Here is a 25,338-nt window from a genome sequence, read left to right as displayed (position 1 = left end):
TGGCCTCGGGTTATCTACCTGCCTCAGCCTCTTAAAGTGTGGGATTACAGATGCCCACCACCACGCTTGGCTGTTAATAAAAGCTTTTGGCCAGGCGCAGTGGCTCACGCCTGTAATCCCAGCACTTTGGGAGGCTGAGGTGGGTGGGATCACCTGAGGTCAGGAGTTCAAGACTAGCCTGGCCAACATGTCAAAATCCCGTCTCTACTAAAAATAGAAAAATTAGCTGGGTGTGGTGGCAGGCGCCTGTAATCCCAGCTACTCAGGAGGCTGAGGCGGTAGAATTGCTTGAACCCGGAGAGCTGAGGTTGCAGTGAGCTGAGATCATGCCACTGCACTCCAGTCTGGCAACAAGAGTGAAACTCCATCTCAAAAAAATAGAAATAAAAGCTTTTGAGTTGATCTAAAAAGCTAACTGGTTTATTAGTCAACCATTGCTGTATAAGAAACAATCTGAGAACCTCAGTGGTATATCACAACAAACATTTATTTCTCATAAGTTTCTGGGTTAGGTGGGGCATTTCTGCTTCAGTTTGCAGCAGCTGGGGCCTCTCTCATTGCCACTGTGGGTCAGCAGGGGTGGCTGTGTTCCCAGGGCTGCTCATTCTCCTCCTGGGACCAATAAGCTAGTCACAGCGTACTCTTCACGTGATAGGAGGGAAGAAGGCAAGCCCTGTTCCCAAAAGAGGAAAGGGACTCTAGACAGAGCAGTACTATTCAAAGCATGTCTGCAGTGAGTGAGATAGGTACAGAAATTAACAAGCATTTAGAAACTTTAAACAACTGCCACAATATTCAAGCGGTGTTTTTGCTGAATTTTACTAAAGTATTGGTCCAGGACACGTTGGAAATTTAAAAAGAAAGAAAAAACTGTAGCGTGACTCGCGATAGTTTGCAAAGTGCCGAGAGAGAACACATGACATTCTGCTCACTAGAACTGACTCCCTGTACTGCCCATGAGTAAGCATTCTGATCTACGCATGTGTCATGGGTTTGTGTTAGGATCACTTTGTCACCAAGAGTCTGACCATCTTTGAGTGTGCTGATGGTTTTGTACCTACAGGACTTGTCCATTACCAAGGATGTGGCACCGTGTAAAGCCTCTCAGCACCCACTTGTTGGCCTTTCCCTGCCAGCATCCCTTCTGCCTTGCTGCTATATTTACATTTTCATTCTAGTATTGATAACCTTGACAAAGTTGTATTATCATTAATTGAAATCCTTTACCATCAGATTAAAACATTAATTTTGACATTATAAGATAAATCTCTTTATACCAACATTCCAGTTGTTTACCTGTCTTCCTTTTACATTTTTGAGTTAATATCACCATGTTTGGTGTATTTATAAGGTGCTTTCTGCTTATGAGATAAGTAGTTCTAGATAAGTTCTAATGAGCATTGATTAGTAAAAGTCCTAAGTTAGAGCTGGGTGCAGTGGCTTACACCTGTAATCCTAGCACTTTGGGAGGCCGAGGCGGGCGGATCACCTGAGGTCAAGAGTTCAAGACCAGCCTGGCCAACATGGTGAAACCCCGTCTCTACTAAAATACAAAAAATTAGCCCAGCATGATGGTGGGTGCCTGTAATCCCAGCTACATTGGAGGCTGAGACGGGAGAATCCCTTGAACCCAGGAGATGGTGGTTGCAGTGAGCCGAGATCGTGCTGCTGTACTCCAGCCTGGGCGGCTGAGCAAAACTCTGTCTCAAAAAAAAAGTCTAAGTCTAAGTTAGAGGCATAAAAGGCAGGGAAGGGAAACTTTTGGGAGGGGAAAGAAGGATATGTTTAGGTAGGACTTGTCTTCTTCCTAGATGTGTAACCTTGGATAACTTACTTAATCTTTCTGAGTCTTAGTTTTCTCATCTATAAAATGGGGATGATAATAATAGTAATAATAATACACCCTTCTTTGAGAAGAAGTGCTAAAATTAAATATTCTAAAGTAAGCAATTAACACAGAGCCTGGTACATATACATAGTAAGTTTTCAAGAATGTTAGCTACTATTATTATTTGCTTTTAGTTAATTATCTACTAGGTGGCAGACACTATAGAATCAGATAAGATGGGGCTTTTACAGAAAAGGAACTTAGGCTGGTGGAAGAGTCAGACAAATATATATAAGAAAGATATAGTAGTATAAGAGTTTTGTGCTGTTACAGACAAACACAGGGTGCCAGAGAAACTTTTAGATAGGAGGAACACCTGACCTAAGGCTTTGAGGAGCAGTATCAAAGTAGGCTCTTAAAAGAGGCAGCATCTAAGCTGAGACTTAAAGATGCAGAGGAGTTAAGAAAAAGAGTTAGGGGCATTTCAGAAAAATGGAACAACATACACAAAAGCCTGGAGGAGCAAGCGTTTGGTGGACTTCTGGAGAATTGGAAAGGACACAGTATGACTGGAGTGTAGAGTCTGCGCAGGGATGGGCTGGGCAGTAGGCAGGTGCCAGATCATCAAGGGAGTTGTAGCTTGGACTTTTTCTTGAAATCATTTGTAGCATGAAGCTATTGAATAATTCGTTAAAGAGGCATATATAATTTACATTTTAAAAGATCATTCTGGCAACAGTACAGAGAGCAGATTTGAAAGGGAAAGGCTGGAGGTGGGAATTTTTTAAAAGCCATTTCAATAATGCAGGGGAAAAGTATCAGGTTCTGAAAAGGAGGTGGTAAAAATTCAATGGAGATTCTGTGGAGGAGTTGGATTGAAAAGAAGAATGAACAATATCTGGTGATAGATTGGATATGGGCGTCCGGAGAGGGACCCAATAATAGTACTCAGATCTCTGGCTTTGGTGACTGAAGAGGACCAGATTTCCCAGAGGAAATGAATTGACTTTGGCATTTAAGATGTCTGTGGAAAATCCATGTGAAAGTCAGGTGTGACTGGGAGTCAGCTCAGGCTTGGAGCTATCAACTGGGAAGTCAGGGATATAATGAGGTGAAGGCCGTGGGGCAAGTGACATCACCAGGCAGTGAAAAGAGCGGGGTATTCATGGTACTCAGCTTAGGTACTCCAGACTGTTTGAACAAATGTAGAGTGTCAAGAGTATGGTCTCGTTTAAATCCCATAACAACCCTGTGAGGTAGGAAACAATCTCAGCTTTGCAGATGAGAACATTTCAGACTCTTAAAGAGTTAAGTGATTTGCCTAAAGTGATTTTGCTACTGAGTGGCAGCGCTAGGATTTCAAGTCCAATCTGATTTTAAAGCCCATTTTTTTTCCTACTGTATCCTGCTTCTTTGTAAACCTCAGCAGTTTAAATATTTGTGATATTTGTGATCATGTTATCTTTTATTTTTTTTCTTCACCTCTGCCAGTATCCTGGTTTAGTGGGATTGTGACACATCATTTTAAATCACCAGCTTTTCTCTAATTTCCCCTGCTTCACTCCCAGACACATCTATGAGATTGCCTTTCCTATCAGATTAACTCATCCCACTCAATTCTATTCCAATACCCACTTTAAAACAACAGGCCAACAGAGGTCCTCCACTGGCTACTGAATGAGGTCTGTCCTCCTCAGCTTGGCATTCAAGGCTCAAAGGCTCATCATAAAATGATGACTGTTGAAAACTTTCCCATATTTCCCACTTCTCATTAGCACATCTTCATGCCTTTGTGTGTCATCTATATGTGGATATAAATGTGGTGGTCTCATTGTGTTCCTTATAGGGATATTCTTTTAGTGCTTGGAATAAAGACATCTTTCGTTTGCTCTGTTACCATCTTTATAGAAACGGTTTTGTCTTTGTGATGAAATCATCTTGGATGTCTTCTGACTTTAGTTCCTTTCCAGTGTCAGGGTTCCTTATACTCTATCCCTAATGTGACGAGCCAGCCTCTGCTCTGACACTTTCTAGAGGGATCCTTTTTTTGATGGGAGAAGAGGATGGAAATTCTAATTAGAAATTTCTTATCATTGAGCCAGAATCTCCCTGCTTTTAACATCTATCTGTTTCCTAGGAACAACGGATAAATCAGTTATTTCTTCTCTGCCTCATGAAGAGGCATTTAAAGACAGCTCTTATGTCTCTCCTCAGGTTTCTCTTACATAACCCAAATAATCTCTTGCTTGGAGCTTTTTTCCTGTGATAAGTTGCAAACTCTCTACTATTCCCTTGCCCTCCTAAGACTCTTGCAGTTTGGTCAGTGCTCATCTAAACTGACCCACGGGGCCCAGAACAACACAGCACTCCACAGAAAGCAGCAACATTAGTCCTTTGATTACGGCTCGATGCTCGTACCTGAAAAGCCTGAGATTGCTTCAGATCTATAACAGCCATGTCACATTTTGCATTCATTCAGTTAAAAAAAAAAAAAAACCCAGATATTTTATATAGTTCCAGTTAAGCCAACCGTCATCTGCTGTGCAGTCGATTTCTTTAAATGTAGAACTAATTCTCCTAGTTATATTTCAGCTTCATTTTGATCAGTCTTTTTAGGCAATTATGATTCTGCTATGCAGTGTGGTGTTAACTGTGTTTCCAAGTTTGGAGTCATCTGAAGATTTTGAAACATACTTTCCACATCATTATCCAAGATTTTTGTTTGTTTGTTTGTTTGTTTCAAGACAGAGTCTCACTCTGTCGCCCAGGCTGGAGTGCAGTGGTGCGATCTCAGCTCACTGCAACCTCCACTTCCCGGGTTCAAGCAATTCTCCTGCCTCAGCCTCCCGAGTAGCTGGGATTACAGGCACGTGCCGCCACACCCAGCTGATTTTTGTATTTTTAGTAGAGATGGGATTTCACCATGTTGGCCAAGCTGGTCTCGAACTCCTGACCTCAGGTGATTCACCTGCCTCAGCCTCCCAAAGTGCTGGGATTACAGGCGTGCACTGCCGCACCTGGCCCCAAGTTCTTGATAAACATGGCAAAAACCAACTTCCCACTCCACGCATCAAGTTAATCAGTGCTGTTTGTGAATGGTTCTGTTAACCACTGTCCTGTCATCCCATCCCCTGTCTCTTCATCTTATCTGCAAAGATCTCATTTGTACATTCAACACATTTTTATTTAGCACAGGTTTAGCACAGGTGCGAGAAGGTGCTAGGAATACATTGAAGATAGCAGTCCCTATCTTGTGGTGCTTACAGTTTAGCAGCATCATGAAATATTTTGTAAATGCTTTGTGGAAATCAAGTTATATGGTTATCTATGATATTTCTCCTCATCTGGTACCATATCAGAAAAGGGAATGAGGGATTACTTTTTGTGGACTCCATATTGCTACTCACTATCTTCTATCACTTGAAAGTGGGATTCACTCCCTTTGTCTTTACACCTTTCATGGTTTCACAAACAGCTTTGAACTTTAGAAGTCTCTGGAGTTCATTTATGCCCTTTCTGTGTAGCCATAGTTTGGTGGTGTTTATTTTATTTTATTTTTTTTGAGACGGAGTCTTGCTTTGTTGCCCAGGCTGGAGTGTAGTGACACGATTTCGGACACAATTTCGGCTCACTTCAACCTCCGCCTCTCAAGTTCAAGTGATTCTCCTGCCTTAGCCTCCCGAGTAGCTGGGATTACAGGACACCCAGCTAATTTTTGTATTTTTAGTAGAGACTGGGTTTCACCATGTTAGCCAGACTGGTCTTAACTTCTGACCTTAGGTGATCTGCCTGCCTTGGACTCCCAGAGTGCTGGGATTACAAGCAAGAGCCACTGTGTCCGGCCTGGTGGTGGTGTTTAAACACATGTTTTTTGTTTGTTTGTTTGTTTGTTTTCACATTATCAGGATTGTTTTTTGTTTTATAGTAAGCTTAATGAAAAATTTCTGTTCAACTTTAGCCATTCTCACTCCCATAATCTTTGTCACTCAGATTTTTACTTATATTTTATCTTTATATTTCGAAATGATCTTTCCTAAGAAGGAGAGTTGAGTCTCCTTAGGTTTTCTTTTCTTCCTTGAGTTCTTGAAATGCCATAGTTGCTTTCTCCAGGATCCTGGTCCTCTTCACTTCCTTTTTCAAGTTTGCCAAAATTAAGCTCAGATGTATTTTGTCTATTTTCTGAAGGATTAAACTGTCAACAATGCAGGGTGCTATGTTTTCATACAAAGAGTGGATGTCTGCATAACTGGCAGCCCACCTACCTTATTCTGAGGTGTGCGTTCTCTCATCAGTCAGGTGTCATCCACATCCTTCCTCTAGCCAGTTGCCACCACTGCAGCCTTTTTGCCTACTCTTCTTTCCCCTTTGGTCCAATGTCTTCCTCTATACTGTCTTACTCACATTATTGGATTTGCACATAGATGTTTATTATCTTGAACTTGGGAGGATTCTCTGCCTTTTTCTGTAGATCCATCTCCGTAAGGCAGCAGATTTTCTATAGATGCCATAGTCTGTTGTTTACCCATCCCACCAAGTCTTGGTGATTTTCATGAGATTTTATTTATCTCCTTGAGTTCTTTTTTGCTATTGTGACTTTTAAATATCGTGCCTAGCACACTAATGTTCAATAAGTAATATTTATGATTAATCTCAAGAAGTATTTGCCTTCTCTTTTAGGCTGTGAGGATATCATTGCTGAGAGCATCTCATTAGATACCTTAATTGCCATCCTCAAGTGGAGTTCTCATCCATATGGCTCTAAATGGGTGCACCGACAAGCTTTACATTTCCTCTGTGAGGAATTTTCCCAGGTCATGACTTCGGATGTTTTTTATGAACTCAGCAAAGACCATCTGCTTACTGCTATCCAGTCTGACTACCTACAGGTAATCATTTAAACACCTCTCAAACTCATTGTCATTCATATGTGCGCCAAGAAACCCATCTATGCTCTATTACTCTTCCATCTAGGGTAGGGCAGGGGAAGAGAAACAGGCTGTGATCAAACCACCCAGGACTGCCCTCTTCATAGTTGTACAACAAAAGCCTTCTGTCTCCCTGGCTCTTCATGTACACTGCTACCATGACTCAACATTGAACAAGCCCAGGTCCCAGCCAAATGCACCAAAAAGAGATTGGGGCAGTAGGCAAGGTCAGAAGCACATCCCAACATGATTTTCTTGACTTCTATTAATGTAGCTTCTCTATAGTGGTTTCTTACTTTTGGTGGAGTATCACATACTTAGATTGTAGACAGTAGCTTCAGCAGCACAAAGTAAAAATAATATTCAGTGTCTGATCTGCCCAAATTTTTATCAAAATTCAGTGCATGTGTTCTTCCAAAGTACAGTAATGTTTTCAACTACTTATTTTTAACCAGAAGTAGTTTTTAGCAAATTCTTGTGTTCTTGACTTAAATGTCAATTTAATTTGGAAATTTACATTAATAATAGATTTTATATATTACAGAAAATACTTAACAGGCAAAGTATATTCAAGCTTAATTTTTGTGCATTGGCTATATGAATTTTATGCTAAAAACTGTACAACTGTTTTAATGCTATTAAAGACATAAACCCATTGAGCCACTTCCTATTTCTTTGTATTTGTACTAGAAAAATAATAAAATGCTACCATTTTAGTCAGAAATGCAGTGGAGAGTTAAATAATACACTCAGCATCTGTGCTTTTCCTTTGTATGTTGCTTTGATTGCAGTACAGATGTCATACTTGGGCTTGATTTATGGAGCATCTTTGTTCATTAACCTTGTCTCATTGTCCTGATCAAAACTGGGTGCTTTGTGTTTGTGTTAGAAGTTGTTAGTTCTCTTAGATTATTGTCTTTAGGAGCTTTGCATTCCTTCTTAGAAAGTATTAAAAAAAAAAAAAAAAACTTAGCAGCCTAGATTTGCTCTAAGATTTTAAATAAAATACAAAGAAATGAGGGCTACATTACCATTTCACAGATTGTGCTTCACCAACCAGTAGAATACCTTGCAGAGATTGTAGTTTCTTCTGCCAAAACAAGTTGACTGACTTGTTTTTCCTGTCCCTCCAGGAGAGAGTAGTTACTCTGCCTATACCCTATACTTACACTTCCATTTACTTATCTCTGTTTTCTTCCAAAAGAGAATTTAAGGCAGCTATATAGAAACCACATAGTAAGATAAAATAAATTTAAAATAGGAAGTGGGTTGCTTGAGCCCGGATGTGCGAGACCAGCCTTGGCAACAGGTGGGACCCCATTTGTACAAAAAATAAAAAAAATAATTAGCCACTTTGGGAGGCCAAGGCGGACGGATCACGAGGTCAGGAGATCGAGACCATCCTGACTAACAAGGTAAAACCCCGTCTCTACTAAAAATACAAAAAAATTAGCCGGGCATGGTGGCGGGCGCCTGTAGTCCCAGCTACTCGGGAGACTGAGACAGGAGAATGGCGTGAACCCGGGAGGAGGAGCTTGCAGGGAGTCAAGATCACGCCACTGCACTCCAGCCTGGGCAACAGCGCAAGACTCCCTCTCAAAAAAAAAAAAAAAAAAAAAAAATTAGCTGGGTGTGGTAGCACACACCTGTAGTCCCAACTGCTCAGGAGGCTGAAGCGGGGAGAATCACTTGAGCCCAGGAGGTTGAGGCTGCATAGACCCATGACGGCACTGCTGCACTCCAGCCTGGGCAATAGAGTCCATCTCAAAAGGAAAAATTAAAATGAAAAAATAAAATAGGAAGGGAGCAGGTTACAGAAAAAGAAGATAGAAATGAAATTTAAAAATTAGTTGGAGCCAAGATTGAGGTTACTGGATAAAATATATGTAATGCAGTCTTATGTATTTCCTGTTGATGGACCACAGATTTAACACTAAAACTTCAAACAGTCAATGGAAAGAGTGAAACATGGTAAGTTGCATGCTGTATTTCCCACCTACGAAAAGTCCTTAATGAAATTAACCACTTATCTAATTTCACTAAAATAAATATAAACCATTTTTTATTATAGGCAAGTGAACAAGATATCCTTAAATATCTGATTAAATGGGGAGAGCACCAGTTGATGAAAAGAATAGCAGATAGAGGTAAGCTCAGAAAATTAGCTTGCGCTAGTCACAGTGTGTACATTTTTGGTGGTTCTTATATTCCCAGAAGCTCATAGAAATGCATGCCGCACATCAGTCTTGAAAATTGACACTGTTGCCTGGTGAAAATGAAAGTTTTTACCATCGGCAAAATCTTTTAGTGGACAGGGTATGGTTTATTAAAATAAATATATCAGCAAGTCTTATTTTGCGGCTTTAAAAGGATACTTTTTATTATGTTCTTAGGTGCTTAATAAAACATGACTGATTCATGGAAGTACTAGAATGAAAAATTTCATATAATTTCATATAATGACTAAAGTATTACAAAAGCATAATGTTGATGAAAATGTGGAATTAGTGTTGATGGTTGCACAACAATACAAGTATAGTAAGAGCCACTGAATGGTATGCTTTAAAATGTTTTAAATAAATTTTGTGTTATATGAATTTTAACCTCAATTTAAAAATACGAGTACAGGCTGACCTGAGGTCAGGAGTTTGAGACCAGCCTGGCCAACATGGCAGAATCCCGCCTCTACTAAAAATACAAAAATTAGTGGGAAGTGGTGGCACGTGCCTGTACTCCCAGCTACTTGGGAGGCTGAGGCATGAGAATCACTTGAACCTGGGAGGCAGAGGTTGCAGTGAGCTGAGATTGCACTACTGCACCCCGCATGGGTGACAGAGCGAGACTCAAAAAAAGAGAGTACAAATAAAAAAGCATTCATTGTTTTTTTTTAATGTTGTAGAAAGTAGGCTGGGTGCAGTGGCTCACGCCTGTAATCTCAGCACTTTGGGAGGCCGAGGCGGGCAGATCACCTGAGGTTGGAAGTTGGAGACCAGCCTGACCAACATGGAGAAACCCCGTCTCTACCAACAATAAAAAATTAGCTGGGCGTGGTGGCATGCACCTGTAATCCCTGCTACCTGGGAAGCTGAGGCAGGAGAATCACTTGAACCCGGGAGGCGGAGGTTGTGGTGAGCCAAGTTGGCGCCATTGCACTCCAGCCTGGGCAACAAGAGCAAAACTTCGTCTCCAAAAAAAAAAAAAAAAAAAGTTGTGGAAGGTAAAAGAGAAATAAATAATACTTCCGAATGGCCTTCCAGTGGGGTCACTGCAGAAGAGAAGGAAGCATCATATGTCGGAGGCTGGGCTTTCCACTCTGGAAATTTGTGATTCTACAGCAGTCTTTTGTTTGTGTGTAGTGTCCACCCTCCTGTCCTCCTTCCCTCAAACATCATTGTATTCCTTTATGTACTGAATCTAAATTTAAAATTTTTAATTGAAAAATTAAATACTGATTTCCCTTTTCTGTCACCTTTCGATAGCTTTATTTAGATATAATTTATGTATCTTAAAGTTCACCGGTTTGAAGTGTTCAAGTCAGTGGATTTTATTACATTTATAGAGTTGTTTTGTCACATTTTTAAATATAAAAAATGTGCTAAACCTGCCTTTAAGCCTTTTTATTGTGTTTCTTTAATGTGCTACTATCCAAGCTCTAGGGAACAAAAGCAGTCCTTCTATTTCTCCAATTTTTTTTCTGTGGCTGGCAAAAACCTTTAGCAATTCTCAGATTTGAATGTGTTTATTTTTATTTTTAAAATTTTATTTCAGAGAGCAGCAAAGTTATGATTTTTTATTTTTTTTTAAATTTTATTATTTTTTTTTGAGATGGAGTCTTGCTCTGTCTCCCAGGCTGGAGTATAGTGGCGCAATCTCAGCTCACTGCAACCTCTGCCTCCCGGGTTCAAGCTATTCTCCTTCCTCAGCCTCCTGAGTAGCTGGGATTTCAGGCACGTGCCACCACGCGTGGCTAATTTTTGTATTTTTAGTAGAGACAGGGTTTCACCATGTTGGCCAGGCTGTTCTCAAACTCCTGACCTCAGATGATCCCACCATGCCCAGCAAGTTATGAATTTTTTTAAATATGAAAACCATTACAATTGATTTAGAAAGTTTTTTAAATGCCAGTATACAATTAGTTCTTATTCGTAGCTTTTATATTTGTCAACTTATCTAGTCACTGAAATTTATTTGTAACCCCAAAATCCATACTGGTGATACTTTCATGGTCATTCACGGAGTAGCAAAAAGCCTGGTCTCCCAACAAGCACATTCCCAGCTGAGTTCTAACAAGACAGAGGCACTCTGCCTTCTTGTTTCAGATCTCCTTACCGAGTGCCACATTTTTTACATTTTTATGTTTTCGTGATCTCACTGTTCAAGATGGCCCCCAGGTGTGGTACTGAAGTGCTGTCTAGTGTTCCTGAGAACAGGAAGGCTGTGGTGTGCCATAGAGAGACAATACATGAGTTAGGTAAGCTTCATTCAGGCGTGAGTTACAGTGCTGTTGGTCGTGAGGTTAGTGTTAATGAATCAGCCACATATATTAAATAAAGTGTCTTTAAACAGAAACACATAAAACAAGGTTCTGTCTTAATCATTTGACAAAAATGTTGTGCCCAGAGGCTCACAGGAACCTAACCCTGTGTTTTGCCTATGAACAATAGTTCAGTATTCACTGGTTCATTGTTTGTGTTGACTTCATAACTACTTCAGAAAATAAGAACCGATTGTATATAACTCTGTGTAAATGTTATAGACCATAAGCTTGTTCAGTGATGTAAAGTTGGTAATGATGAAATGTCATTTATTTGGGGCAGATAACAGGCATCCTTAAGGGTTAAAATTTTCCTTAGGAAAATAGTCGCTAGGCTGGGCGCAGTGGCTCACGCCTGTAATCCCAGCACTTTGGAAGGCCAAGGTGGGTGGATCAGCTGAGGTCAGGAGTTTGAGACCAGCCTGGCCAACATGGTGAAACCCCGTCTCTACTAAAAATACAAAAATTCGCTGAGTGTGGTGGCGGGTGCCTACAATCCCAGCTACTCGGGAGGCTGAGGCAGGACAATCGCTTGAACCCAGGAGGTGGAGGTTGCAGTGAGCCAAGATCATGCCACTGCACTCTAGGCTGGGCAACAGAGCAAGACTCCGTCTTAAAAAATAATAATAATAAAAAAATAAAAGGTAGTTTCCCCACTGGGTTAGTGGAAGGTTCTGAGGGGATAAGAAGGATGCTAAGTGAAGCAGGCCATAGCTTTGTTTCAGTCAGTTTTATACAGAAGGAGTCTGCCCTTACCTGTCACATATTTGGGGGTTTCATATAAGATTTTATATGAAAACAGGATGTCGCTACTTTAAGAAAAAAAAAATATTTTGAAAAGCAGAATGCCTTAAATAAGTATGAAGCTAAATCATAGCTAGGCAAGGGGAAAAAAAACGACTCTTTTCTACACAGTTAACAATTTTATTCTGAATGAATCCAGAAAAAAAACTTAGCTTCTCAAAAACAATTCTCTCTCTCTCTGTCTCTCTCTCTCTCTCTCACACACACACACACACACACACGATTTAAGGAAGATCAGTTTTCCTGTAGAATATTTGAAAAAAATCCAGCATTTATATTCATGAATAATAAAGATCTTGTTCTGTGTTAATTTTTTTAAGAAAAAAATTACAGACCCCTAGATTAAAGACATGATTAAAGATTTCCAAATTATGTAATTTTTCTTCCCACCTCAATAGCATAAGCATACATGTATTTCAGATTGTTGTTCACTAATGCCCAATGAAGAAATCATTCTCTGCCCTGGACGATGGACATATATTACATGTCAAAGATCAAAGGGTCTACTTTAATGCAGTAATGTTCCCATATTATGGAAATTTGGGAGATTTTCATAAAATTCTTAAAAACAAATAAAGCACATTAGGCTTTGCTGCTTCAAACACCAAGTGATTAACATGTTGTTAAATTACTGTTACACGTATGTAGGCTAATGAGCATACTGATAACTTACAGTGACCAGAAATGGCATATGCTCTGCAGTGACCTTATACTACTAAAAACTGGTCACAAAAGTGAGAAAGCTTTTTAAAAAGCCCTTGATAAAACTAGATTTAGTAGAGTGTCATCTTTTCTCTTTTGAGTTAGTCTATAGAAAGGAATCCTTTATTCTTTATTGGAGAGCAGTGATAAAATAATTTTATTGTACTGTTGATACCATGCTTTTTCTTTATCCAAGAACATCCCTATTAAACAAACATGAAAGAAAAATAATTGATTTATAACCCTTTTTAAAGCAGAGGCACATAAGTCTATAGAGTGGTACTGTCAGTGTATGTACTAGAGAACAAAGGAAACCTGTCTCAGAACATTTGGATTTGGTTGGAAACTTTTCATTTTCTGTCTCATAGAGCCAAACTTACTGAGTGGCACTGCCCATAGTGTGAACAAAAGAGGTGTAAAAAGACGGGACCTGGACATGGAAGAGCTCAGAGAGATCCTTTCTTCTCTCTTACCTTTTGTGCGAATTGAACACATCTTACCTATAAACAGTGAAGTCTTAAGTGATGCAGTAAGTGTTTTTCTCCATGTATTCCTTTCATGAAAAATGCCAGGTGTATGTTTTTATTCATTGTAAATAATTTCTGCTACTAATAGAGTATTGTGAAGCTGTAATTCTGTGAGGAGAGAGACAGATGTCTATTGTGTACGATGTTGTATCCCCTGTGTCTGCCACATAGTACAGTTAAAATGTTCAGTGAATGAGAGTTGAGTGGGTAAATAGGTCTTACTCATGCAAGAGCATTATTTCTAGCAAAGTTAATTCTGTCATTTAAGTGTAGATCAAGTAGACCCTTATTCAAAAAGGAAAAGGTAGAAATTACCTTTGAAGAGTCTTCAGAAACAGCAGTGAATCAGAGCAGTGGAGTGGAGGGATTGGTTCAATAAAAAAGGAATGGATAGACCTGAAAATTAATAGAGCTCATCTTGTTACTTTCATAGTTTTTTAAACAGTGAATTTTTAAAAAATTAATATAATTGGCTGGGTGCGGTGGCTCACTCCTGTAATCCCAGCACTTTGGGAGGCCAAGGCAGGTGGATCACCTGAGGTCAGGTGTTTGAGACCAGCCTGGCCAACATGGTGGAAACCCATCTCTACTAAACATACAAAAATTAGCCAGGCATGGTTGTGCATGCCTATAATCCCAGCTACTCGGGAGGCTGAGGCAGGGGAATTGCTGGAACCGGGGGAGGTGGAGGTTGCAGTGAGCTGAGATCAAGCCATTGCACTCCAGCCTGGGTGACAGAGTGAGACCCCATCTCAAAAAAAAAAAAAAAAAAATTAATAGAATTGCTTGAATTCATGTATGGGAAAAATAAATATTATAAATATTAGTTATTCACACATTGACTTATAAACTTAATGTAATGCTTATAAACATCATAATTTTTTTTTCTAACGGCATGGGAACATTATAAAACATTATAAAAGTCTTCTGGAAAAAAAAACAGAAAACATAATAGTAAACGAACTATCACAAGTCAGTGTGGTGCTAGATTAACTGATTAGCAGAAGAAGAAATTCACTGAAAGTTAAACCATCGTTTCACTGGCACACAAAATTAATCCTTGTTAGATTGAAGAATTAAATACTAAATGGAAACATGGAAGAACTAGAAGAAAACAATATTGTTTTCAAGAAGTATTTATGGGCTACTCTGGGCATACTGCCTATGGGGTAGCCCTGCTCCACAAGGAGCAGTAATAAAAATAAATAAATAAAAATAAAATTTAAAAAAAGAAATATTTGTGGATTCTGATTAGAAAAAAAATTCAGCCTCACTAATTACACACACACCAGAGAAAGCAAAATAAAACAGTTACCATTTTTTCACCTGTTAAGGTAGTAGTTATAGTACCACTACACAACAGAATATTTTGCTCCCCTGAACAGTTGTTGTAAAGACTGTATAGTGCTGGGCACAGTGGCTCACACCTATAATCCCAGCACTTTGTGAGGCCAAGGCGGGTGGATCACCTGAGGTCAGGCGTTCAAGACCAGCCTGGCCAACATGGCGAAACCCTGTCTCTACTAAAAATACAAAAATTAGCCAGGCATGGTGGTGCATGCCGTTAATCGCAGCTGCTCGGGAGGCTGAGGCACAAGAATTGCTTGAACCCACAGGCAAGCCAAGATTGTGCCACTGCACTCTAGCCTGGGTGACAGAGCAAGACTCTGTGTCAAAAAAAAGAAGAAAAAAAAAGATGATGCAAAGTATGTATTTTTATGTATTCTCAAATTAAACTATGTAAAACTTCATTTGGTAAAGACTCTGCCAGGCGCTGTAATCCCAGCACTTTCAGAGGCCAAGACAGGCAGATCACTTGAGTTGAGGAGTTCGAGACCAGCCTGGCCAACATGGTGAAACACTGTCTCTACCAAAAAATACAAAAGTTAGCCAGGCATGGTGGCGTGCACCTGTAGTCCCAGCTACCTGAGAAGCTGAGATGGGAGAATTGCTTGAACCCAGGAGGCGGAGGTTGCAGTGAGCCAAGATCTCACCATTGCCCTCCAGCCTGGGCAACAGAGTGAGACCCTGTCTCAAAAAAAAAAAAAAAAAAAAAAGAAAAGAAAAAGAAAAGACTGAAAGGAAATATATCAACATTACTGTTGTAATGAGTATTGACTTTTTTCTCTATTTTCTAAATACTAGATAATGCTGTATTTTACTAGTTAAAAGTAGTTTTAGCTCATGCAGCTGTTGATTATATTTAACGAGAGTAATATTGGAGAAACAACTTTTGGTTTTGTTTAAAACCTGGGACTCAAATCAAATTGAACCCTGTATGTAGTTTAGAAAAGTATTTTAGAACTTTGGTTAGGAAATATATACCTCTGCTCTTAATTCCGTGCCTAACACATCATAAGTCCCCAACAAAGGTTTGCTAATAATGGCTCTTAACTTTCATGCTCTCTTAGTATGTGCTAAGCACTGTACTAGGTGCTTTCATCTGCATTGCCTTCATTTAATCCTCACACCACCTTAGGAACTAAAGGTACTTGATACAGATTCTCCTGGAACAACGAGGATACCTCATTCAGTTAGCTGTGCACTGCCTTGCCTCCAGGGCCATACAGGAGCCCTTAAAGTGAAGCCCAGGTAAAGGAGATGTCCATGGTCACATGGCTGTTAAATGCAGGAGTTGAAGTTTGAGCTACATCTGCCTTGCCCCAGAGCCTGTGTTGCTAAGCACTGTGCTAGCCTTCCTGTATCCTTGTACTGTAGATATAGGCCCATGTCAATGTTCTCGTTTTGTCTTGAGGAGTTGGGTGGGGACTGAATTTGTTCCTAGATGAGTAAAGAAAAACAAATTGGTTTTCATTAAGAGTTCTGATCTTTAGTCCATCTTAACTACATTTTAATTAATGTGTCTCTTGTTTTTAAAAATATTCCTCTATTTAGAGAAAAATGGGAAATTATGGTATCTTTTTGTTGAAAATCTTTTAAATATTATTAAAAATTTGAGGTATTTCACTGGGCGTGGTGGCTCACGCCTGTAATCCCAGCACTTTGGGAGGCCGAGGCAGGCAGATCACGAGGTCAGGAGTTCCAGACCAGCCTGACCAACATGGTGAAACCCCGTCTCTACTAGTAAAGTACAAAAAATTAGCCAGGTGTGGTGGTGGGTGCCTGTAATCCCAGCTACTCAGGAGGCTGAGGCAGGAGAATCGCTTGAATCCAGGAGATGGAGGTTGCAGTGAGCCAAGATCACGCCACTGCGCTCCAGCCAGGGCGTCCGTCTCAAAAAAAAAAAAATTTGAGGTATTTCTAAATTTCATATACATTTCTAAATTTTTATTTAAATGATAAAAGTTTGCATATTTTTATTTATAGTTATAAATATTTTTATTTATCTTAGTAGTATTGTAGTACTACACAGATTTCTATCTAAAAAAAAAATTTTTTTTTAGATGAAAAGAGGCTTGATTAGTACTCCTCCATCAGATATGCTTCCTACAACAGAAGGTGGGAAGTCAAATGCCTGGTTACGGCAAAAAAATGCTGGCATCTATGTTCGTCCTCGACTCTTCTCTCCCTATGTGGAAGAAGCCAAGGTAATGAAAACCATTTGAAGATAGTAGACTACTTTATTACAAACCGTACGCACAAAGTGGTTCATTGTAGTATTACTTAAATATTTGGAAACAGCCTATATTCTCAACAACAGGGAAAATGAAAGTAAGTTCTAGTTTGACTACTCAACAGAATAGTTTTCTAAAATGTTTAATTTTAATTAAGCATGTTTTTAAAACTTAGGTTATGTTAAAATGCATTTTATATTTTTCTCATTTTAGTTGCCTTGCAAATTGTTAACTGCCTTGCAAATTGTTACCACTTACTGAAAATGGTTGTCACTATTTTGTGATCTTGAGCATGAGGGAAATATTCTGAAAGAAGATTGCCCACTTTTTTACTTCCTTCGTAAATTAAAGGAATGCCACGACCTCTTGTAACATATTTCTGCAATAGCTGACTGTTGGGAATTATGTTTAGTTTTAGAATAAATGCACAAACTAAGAAAAAATTTCAGGCCTGTTAAGTAACTAGTTGGCATTATGTATATTGTAACATAAAGAACTGCCCCAGAAAATACGGTAATGTGAAAATGAAACATCTAATTTTTATTAGATGTTCAGCCATAAGAACTTTCTGGGGTCCATCCTGGGCAACATGGTAAAACCCCAACTCTACCAAAAACTAAAAGGAAAAATTTAGCCAGTTGTGGTGGCTTGCACCCTGATTTCTGCTACTCAGGAGACTGATTTAGGAGAATCACCTGAGCCTGGGAGGCAAAGGCTGCACAGTGAGCCGTGATTGTGCCACTGCACTCCAACCTGGGCGACAAAGTAAGAACCAGTCTTCAAAAAAAAAAAAAAACTTTGGCCTTTTGAGGAACTGACAGTCTTTGAAAGCAGGAAATCATTATTAAGCTTTCTGAAGTAAATTTAACAGACCAAACAGTGTGTATACTCAATGAGTATACAATCAAGTTGCCTCAAAATGTTTCTCATTTTTAGACCAGGCATGGTGGCTTAGGCCTGTAATCTCAGCACTTTGGGAGGCTGAAGCAGGAAGATCACTTGAGTCCAGGAGTTCAAGAGCAGCCTGGGCAACCTAGTGAGACCCTGTCTCTACAAAAAATAAAAATAAATTAAAAAAAAAAAAAACTAGCCAGGCATGGTGGTGTGCTCTTGTAGTCCCAGCTACGCAGGAGGCTTGAAGTGGGAGGGTTGCTTGAGCCTGGGAGGTCAAGACTGCAATGAGCCATGATGGCACCACTGCACTCCAGCCCAGGCAACATTTTTCTTTTTTCTTCAAAAAAGAAAATTTGGTTCATTTCTAGGTCTCTTGAATTGATTATCAATCTTTTTTTTTTTTTTAAGACGGAGTTTCACTCTTGTCATCCAGGCTGGAGTGCCGCGGTGAGATCTCGGCTTACTACAACCTTCTCCTCCCGAGTTCAAGCAGTTCTCGTGCCTCAGCCTCCTGAGTAGCTGGGATGATAGGCACCTGCCACCACATCCGTCTAATTTTTGCATGTTTAGTAGAGATGGGGTTTCACCTTGTTGGCCAGACTGGTCTTGAACTCCTGACCTCAGGTGATCTACCCACCTCAGCCTCCCAAAGTGCTGGGATTACAGGCATGAGTCACCACGCCCGGCCCTGATTATCAATCTTCAATATTTTGTATTTTGAGCACTTTGTTAGATTTGTTATTTAGCACATGTATACATTGTTTTATTATAATATTGTGTGTAATTTATTTCTGATTGATTTTATATCCTTCCTTCACATTTCAAATACTTCTAATTAAAAGCAGACTTTTCAAAAGATGGTTGTGTCTTTTCAAAGATGCTCCTAAAAGAGTCTTTAAAAGTTAAAGATGTAGGGGAACTTTCTTTCACCACTAATGTTAACATTTATAAAATAGAAATAAATTAATTCCCTTTTTATTTGATGAAAGTAATAATCTTCCTTCAAATGTGATTTAACAGAGGAAGGTTGACTGGTTTTGTTAATACTGAATGATTATTTCAGTCAGTGCTAGATGAGATGATGGTGGAACAAACGGATCTTGTGCGCTTGCGAATGGTTAGAATGTCCAATGTGCCAGACACGCTCTACATGGTCAATAATGCCGTGCCACAATGTTGTCACATGATCAGCCACCAGCAGATCAGCAGCAACCAGTCAAGCCCTCCTTCAGTTGTAGCCAATGAAATTCCAGGTAAGGCAGTATATTGGGTGTTTATATTTAAATGAATAATTTATTATTTTTTTGAAATTGCTGATGTTTGAGCCTCTCTGTATATGCTAATTCTCTCCACATTTCAATACCCTTTATGCCTTGTTCTGCTTAAAGAATAAATACTTTTAAGCCAAAACTTTTGCTTTATATTTTATTTTGTATTACTAAGTGTATACAGTTTATCAGTTTACCCTTGAGTTTCTCAGCCGTGGTCTTACTGACATTTGGGGCTGGATTATTCTGTTAATGGAGAGCTGTCCTGTGCCTTGTAGGGTGGTCAGCTGCATCCCTGGCCTGTACTCAATAAATGCTAGGAGCACATATGTGCATGCATGCACACCTCTCAGAAAACCTTTTGGAAACATTTTTATGTTTCTAGACATTGCCAGTTGTGCCCTGTGGGACAAAGTCACCCATTTTGAAAACCACTGGTTTAGAGGAATTCAGATTTTTTTTTTATCACTATAGGGTATTTCTCAGGTTACAAGACCCTTTGGGAGGGTCAAATGCACTATCATACCTTTAAGTCTGTGGCCTTCCTAGTCTATTATACCTTTGAGTCTGTGGCCTTCCAAAATGTGATCACTGTGGGTTTCCTAGGGATCCAATTTCCCAAGCTCTGCTCTGTGAAGTTTACTGTAGCACAGGTTTATGTCTTATGACTTTAGGGGAATTGGCTGTCGATCAGGATATAACTGTCATGTCCAAAATCGTCTGAGCATCAGTAAATGTTGGCTTTAACCAAAGAAGTCTAAAAAAAGCAACAATGATCTGGTGGTCAGAAACTTGTAGCTCTTGCTAATTGCCATTGCAAGATTCAAAATAAAAACCAGCACACTATAGCAATGGAAATAGCACTATTTATTTCTGCTTATAAATGTCTATCATAATTAAAGATGAATAAAAGACATAGTGACAGAACTTTTAATTGAATACATATATTTTATTCTGGGGCTAATGACTTTCTTCAGTTGTTACCTTAACAAATTTGGCCACTGCATATTTACTTGAAATATACATTAGTTAACAGCATGAAGAGAAATATTTCTTTAGCTGATTTATGCAGATTTTGAAGCTTTGCTAATTAGCCTGGCTTTTTAGGCTTGAGTTAATGCAGTTGAAAATCAGCATAATTTAATCTTAGAACTCAGTCTCAAAAGTCTAGACATTCTCAAGTAAGTATGCTCAGAAAAATAAGGCTTGTCTCTCTATTGTTTAGCTAATGAGGTATGGTCCTGTTCTGGTATCATCCTGGATTCTTCTCACTTCCTTGCACACCACATTCATGAAAGGATAGATAGCTTGTTGCAGAGGATTAGGGGGCTCATGTCTTGGCTCTGTTACTTTATATGACTTTGAACATGGTATTAATATTTTCTTTCCTGAACATTAATTTCCTCATCCATGAATTGGGGCTCATACCTCCTTTCTAGAATTGTGAGGATTTAAAGAAGCACCATGAGTAATATGCACAGGAGTTTGCCTGGCACAAAGTAAGCACTCAGTAAATGCCAGTTCCTTTTATCTCTAAAAAATAATAATCACTGCTCTAGTCAGTTTCTCTCATAAATATTTATAGAGCCCATCCCTCTCCAGCCCTACAGCTACAGCCCTACTTCAGGTTTCTAACCAGTGTTCGCGCCTCGCATCTTACTCAAAATTCTGCCTTTTACACCAGCTTGTCGGCCGGCATACTTTTTCCAGAAAGGGCCAGATAGTAAATACTTTAGGCTCTGTAGGCTGTACAGTCTCTGTTGTCTCTATCTGCTTAACTCCCGTACAACAGCCATAGACAGTACCTAAATGAATGGGTACAGTTACATTCCAATAAAACTTTATTTACAAAGGCAGACAGCAAGCTTGATTTAGCCTACCAGTCACAGTATGCCTGCCCATTTTACGTTAACATCAGAGTGCACTTGTTCACAGCTCTGATCCTGTCATCCTCTTGCAAAAGTGACTGCCTGTTGTGCACAGGGTACAATTTAAATTCTTTATCCATGATCTGCCAGTAGCCATCTTTCTGCCTCCTCTCTTCACACTTTTCCTGCTTACAGCTCTGAACCCTAAGTTCTGCTGGCCATGCCAGCCACTTCTGCCAGGCTGCCTCAGCATGTTTTACACATACCCAGTCCTTCTGCTCAGACAGCTTTTTTTTTTTTTTTTTTTGCCCATCTGGTTTCCCTTCGTTCTTCAAGAATCTGCTCTGTGTACACCTTGAAGCCTTTCTTGTCTGTCCCCAGTCTGGCTGGGTGCCCCTTCCAGTCCCTCAGTGTCCTTTGCATATTTCTCTCCAGGAACATTTATGACCCTATATTGTATTTGTTTACTTCTGGTTTAGTTCATATCACTAAGCCAGAAACTTTTGAGAAGAGGAATTGTGTGTTTCATTCTGTGCACCCTAATATCCAAGTCCAATGCCTGGTGCATAGTCAGGACTCAAAAAATTATTTGAATAATAGAATGAATATATTTAAAGACTTCTGAAATATCCTGAGATTCAGACAAGAATACATGCAAGTAAAATTGTATTTGAACTGTAAACTAAAATAATACAACTCGGGCTGTTCAGTATGATCAAGAGCCTTTTGGGCATAGTGAAATTTTAAAACCTTGAAAAATAATTAGAGATATATAAATGAATATGTTCCCAGGAAATTAAAATAGTATCTAAAAAACTTATAAGATTCTGGTATGAAATACATGCTTTTTTCCCCTGGCCTCACGGGGTCGTCTTTTGTGTAGCTCAGGAATTTTGCTTGCCCACTGTTTTTCTCCTTCCAGTTCCTCGTCTCCTCATTATGAAAGACATGGTCAGACGACTGCAGGAACTGCGGCACACGGAGCAGGTGCAGAGGGCCTATGCCCTGAACTGCGGGGAAGGCGCCACTGTCAGCTATGAAATTCAGATTCGAGTGCTAAGAGAGTTTGGTCTTGCAGATGCTGCTGCAGAGCTGTTGCAGGTAGGAAATGACATTAAACTGTTTAAAATAGGGAGCCTCAGTCACCAGGCAGGCAATATTGTAGACATCCTGACGAGTCCTTGGCTTATTTCCCTTTCTTCGTATGTGCTTTTTCACTGCCTTTGGTGTCTTTGATAACCTGCAAGTCCCTCCTGGTGAGAGGCAGCATCATGCAGTGGACTGAGCAGAGGCCTAGAATGAGAACTGGGTTTAGATCCCGGCTCTGCTGCTTACTAGTTGGTTGACTTCGAATGAGTTACTTAACCACCCTGGGCATCAACAGCTCTTTTACCTGTAACATAAATTGTTATGAAGATCCAAAGTGCTATTGTACAGCAGCTATATTTCTGGTATGTAGCAAGCATACAAGTGGAGACTGCTAAAAATGTCCACAGTGTGCATGCCCAAACAGAGATGGCACGGAAGTAGAAAATTCTGAACTTCCACTGCTCTCTCTTCCTTGTTTGGTCACGAGGTTTGAGGTTTGGTCTGCTACCACACTTACACACCTTTCACATGCCCACTTTCGTTTCTGTTTTCCATCTTACAAGAAATTTCTTGCATGAGGCTTCAAACCCAAGCATGAGAATCAAACAGTAAGTGCTTTCTTTTTTAACCTACCAGGAAAAAAGAAAAAACTCATTTCTAGTAATTATTAGATACAAAAGCAATAGCACTGGTTTTGCAATTAAGATAGAATTTGTAAACTAGTCTGATCACAGCCACTGAATCAGAGCCTTAAATAAAATTTAATTTCATCTGGTTAGGTGATTCATTTTCTTGCTACAAACTCCTAACCCCTTTAATCCGTACCTTTTAAAAGGATAGGATGTGGCTGGGCGCAGTGGCTCACACCTGTAATCCCAACTCTTTGGGATGCCAAGGTGGGCGGATCACTTGAGGTCAGGAGTTCGAGACCAGCCTGGCCAACATGGTGAAACCCTGTCTCTACTGAAAATGCAAACATTAGCCAGGTGTGGTGGCGTGGGCCTGTAGTCCCAGCCTCGGGAGGCTGAGGCAAGAGAATCACTTGAACCTGGGAGGCGGAGTTTGCTGTGAGCCAAGATTGCACCGCTGCACTCCAGCCTGGGTGACAGAGCAAGACTCCGTCTCAAAAACAAACAAACAAAAAAAGATAGGCTAGACACAATGGCTGTAATCCCAGTACTTTGGGAGGCCTAGGCAGGTGAATCACATGAGCTCAAGAGTTTAAGACTAGCCTGGGCAATATGGCAAAACCCTATCTCTACAAAAAATATAATAAATTACCCGGGCATAGTGATAGGCGCCAGTAGTCCCGGTTCCTCGGGAGGATTTGGTGGGAAGATCACTTGAGCCCAGAAGGTCAGGGCTGCGGTGAGCCATGATTGCATCACTGCACTCCAGCCTGGTGACAGAATGAGACCCTGTCTCTAAAAAAGAATGAATGAATGAATGAATGAATGAATGAATGAATAAGCATGGCATAGGGTTCTTCAGCAAGGCAGCAAACCATTTTTAGGTTCTTCTTCTTTTTTCCCCCTGCTGTCCTAATTTTCTACTGAACATTTTTAGGTTCTTGTTTTAGGTTGTTGATTTTCATTTTTTGCTACAGTTTTTCTCCTTAAAATATGTAGTCTGGTTTTCTACTCATTTCTTTTCCCTTTGCCATTCTAAATTGTGTCTGAATTTGGTATCTTAAATTGCATGACATATTCTTTTATAATGTTTACCAAAATATTAGTCAGACTTAGTCATGTATAATGGGTAACGAATAGTATTTTGTAGTTTTTATTTCAGGCAGAGCAGGCATAGATGTTTTGTCAGAAAGTTTCTAGAACATCCTCAGTTGTATTCCTTTCTCCCTTTGGCATTTAATGTTAATCTCTTAGCAAAGACATTAGAGTTTGGTTTTATTACCAGTTTTTGCATTATCACGTAATCTGAGATGAGTGACCTGCTTGAGGAGCATTCGATCAAGCAGCTTTCTTTCATGGCTGTGTCCTAGGCTGCACTCTGTGCCTTTGTACTGTAACTAAGGTGACTTTTTTCTTGGGCTTCTGGCCTAGAAAAATATATTATGCTTTTTATTCTTGCTGACTGTGGTTTTCTTAAGTACCTCACTTAATTCCCTCAGCCTATAAATTTCCACTTATGAAATCTGCTAACAAATGTCTTTTTTTTTTTTTAATCTTTCTTAGAATCCTCACAAATTCTTTCCTGATGAACGTTTTGGGGATGAGAGTCCGCTCTTGACAATGAGACAGCCTGGAAGATGTCGCGTAAACAGTACCCCTCCTGCAGAAACCATGTTTACAGATCTGGACTCTTTTGTGGCCTTCCATCCACCCTTGCCCCCTCCCCCACCTCCCTACCACCCCCCAGCTACCCCAATCCATAACCAGCTCAAAGCAGGCTGGAAACAAAGACCTCCTAGTCAGCACCCTTCACGTTCATTTTCTTATCCCTGTAATCATTCGCTGTTCCACTCCAGAACAGCTCCTAAAGCTGGCCCTCCCCCAGTCTACTTGCCGAGTGTGAAAGCTGCACCGCCTGATTGTACCAGCACTGCAGGACTGGGCAGACAGACGGTGGCTGCTGCTGCCGCCACCACCACCTCAACAGCAACAGCAGCAGCAGCAGCAGCAGCAGCATCTGAGAAGCAAGTGGTAAGTCAGCACTTCAGTAACTTGCTTCAAATTCGGTTTATGGAGTATTAGAAGCAATTTTCTTGGCCCCAGGAGCCCCACTGGGACTCAGCAGTGCCCAGAAGTATTGCTGACAAGTGGAAGGCATAGACTTGAGGGGTATGGAAAAGAGGGAAAAACGCTAGTGTACTTGCATGAGAAAAGACAGGAGGAGAGAGACCAAGAGGTGTATATGGAGGAGTTGAGTATCTTCTTATCTTTATGTTCATTTGGCAGGATTAGGAAGGAATGGGGTTACTGAGCAACATAAAGGAATATACCAGTTTCATGTTCTGTTCAAGCACAGGTCTACAATTTGTCCCTAACTTCTACTATTCTGTAAAATCCACTATTCTACCACATGCTTTAATGGGACAAGAAGCAAGAGCTACTTATAGCTAAGTACAGTATACCGTCAGGAATAATGTGGAAAAAACTCCCATTCAGAAGATGAGCAGAAAATGAGGCCTCAGGGCCTCAGGCATGCCTCTGCCTCTGAAGCTCATCAGCAGAGCCCCCACTTCACTTAGAATCATAGTAGCCAGGGCTAGTAGGTAGTAAATTGATAGAGGATTCTTTGCTTGATTTTGCACTGTATTAGAGATTTTATATAATATACTTAAAAAATAGTGATTTTTTTTTTTTT

General features: G+C 40.0%; 1 protein-coding gene across 5 annotated transcripts in view; it reads left to right on the top strand.

The window, feature by feature from the left end:
* Positions 1–25,338, top strand: part of BTBD7 (BTB domain containing 7) — a 98,452-nt gene that overhangs the window by 65,497 nt on the left and 7,617 nt on the right. For 3 of the 5 annotated variants that reach the window (XM_054447444.2, XM_063652039.1, XM_063652040.1), the window contains exons 4-11: positions 6,506–6,714; positions 8,825–8,900; positions 13,162–13,322; positions 16,725–16,868; positions 18,198–18,236; positions 18,853–19,042; positions 21,848–22,026; positions 24,207–24,674. In XM_054447444.2, the coding sequence (XP_054303419.1) occupies positions 6,506–6,714; positions 8,825–8,900; positions 13,162–13,322; positions 16,725–16,868; positions 18,198–18,236; positions 18,853–19,042; positions 21,848–22,026; positions 24,207–24,674 (1,466 nt within the window). The remainder of the gene's footprint in view (positions 1–6,505; positions 6,715–8,824; positions 8,901–13,161; positions 13,323–16,724; positions 16,869–18,197; positions 18,237–18,852; positions 19,043–21,847; positions 22,027–24,206; positions 24,675–25,338) is intronic. The other 2 variants (XM_054447445.2, XM_054447446.2) reach the window with 1 other exon arrangement.

Source organism: Pongo pygmaeus, chromosome 15 (assembly GCF_028885625.2).
Source record: "Pongo pygmaeus isolate AG05252 chromosome 15, NHGRI_mPonPyg2-v2.0_pri, whole genome shotgun sequence".
Lineage (NCBI taxonomy): Eukaryota > Metazoa > Chordata > Mammalia > Primates > Hominidae > Pongo > Pongo pygmaeus.
The sequence above is the reverse complement of the archived record's forward strand: the minus strand, read 5'-3'. Positions and strand labels throughout refer to the sequence as shown.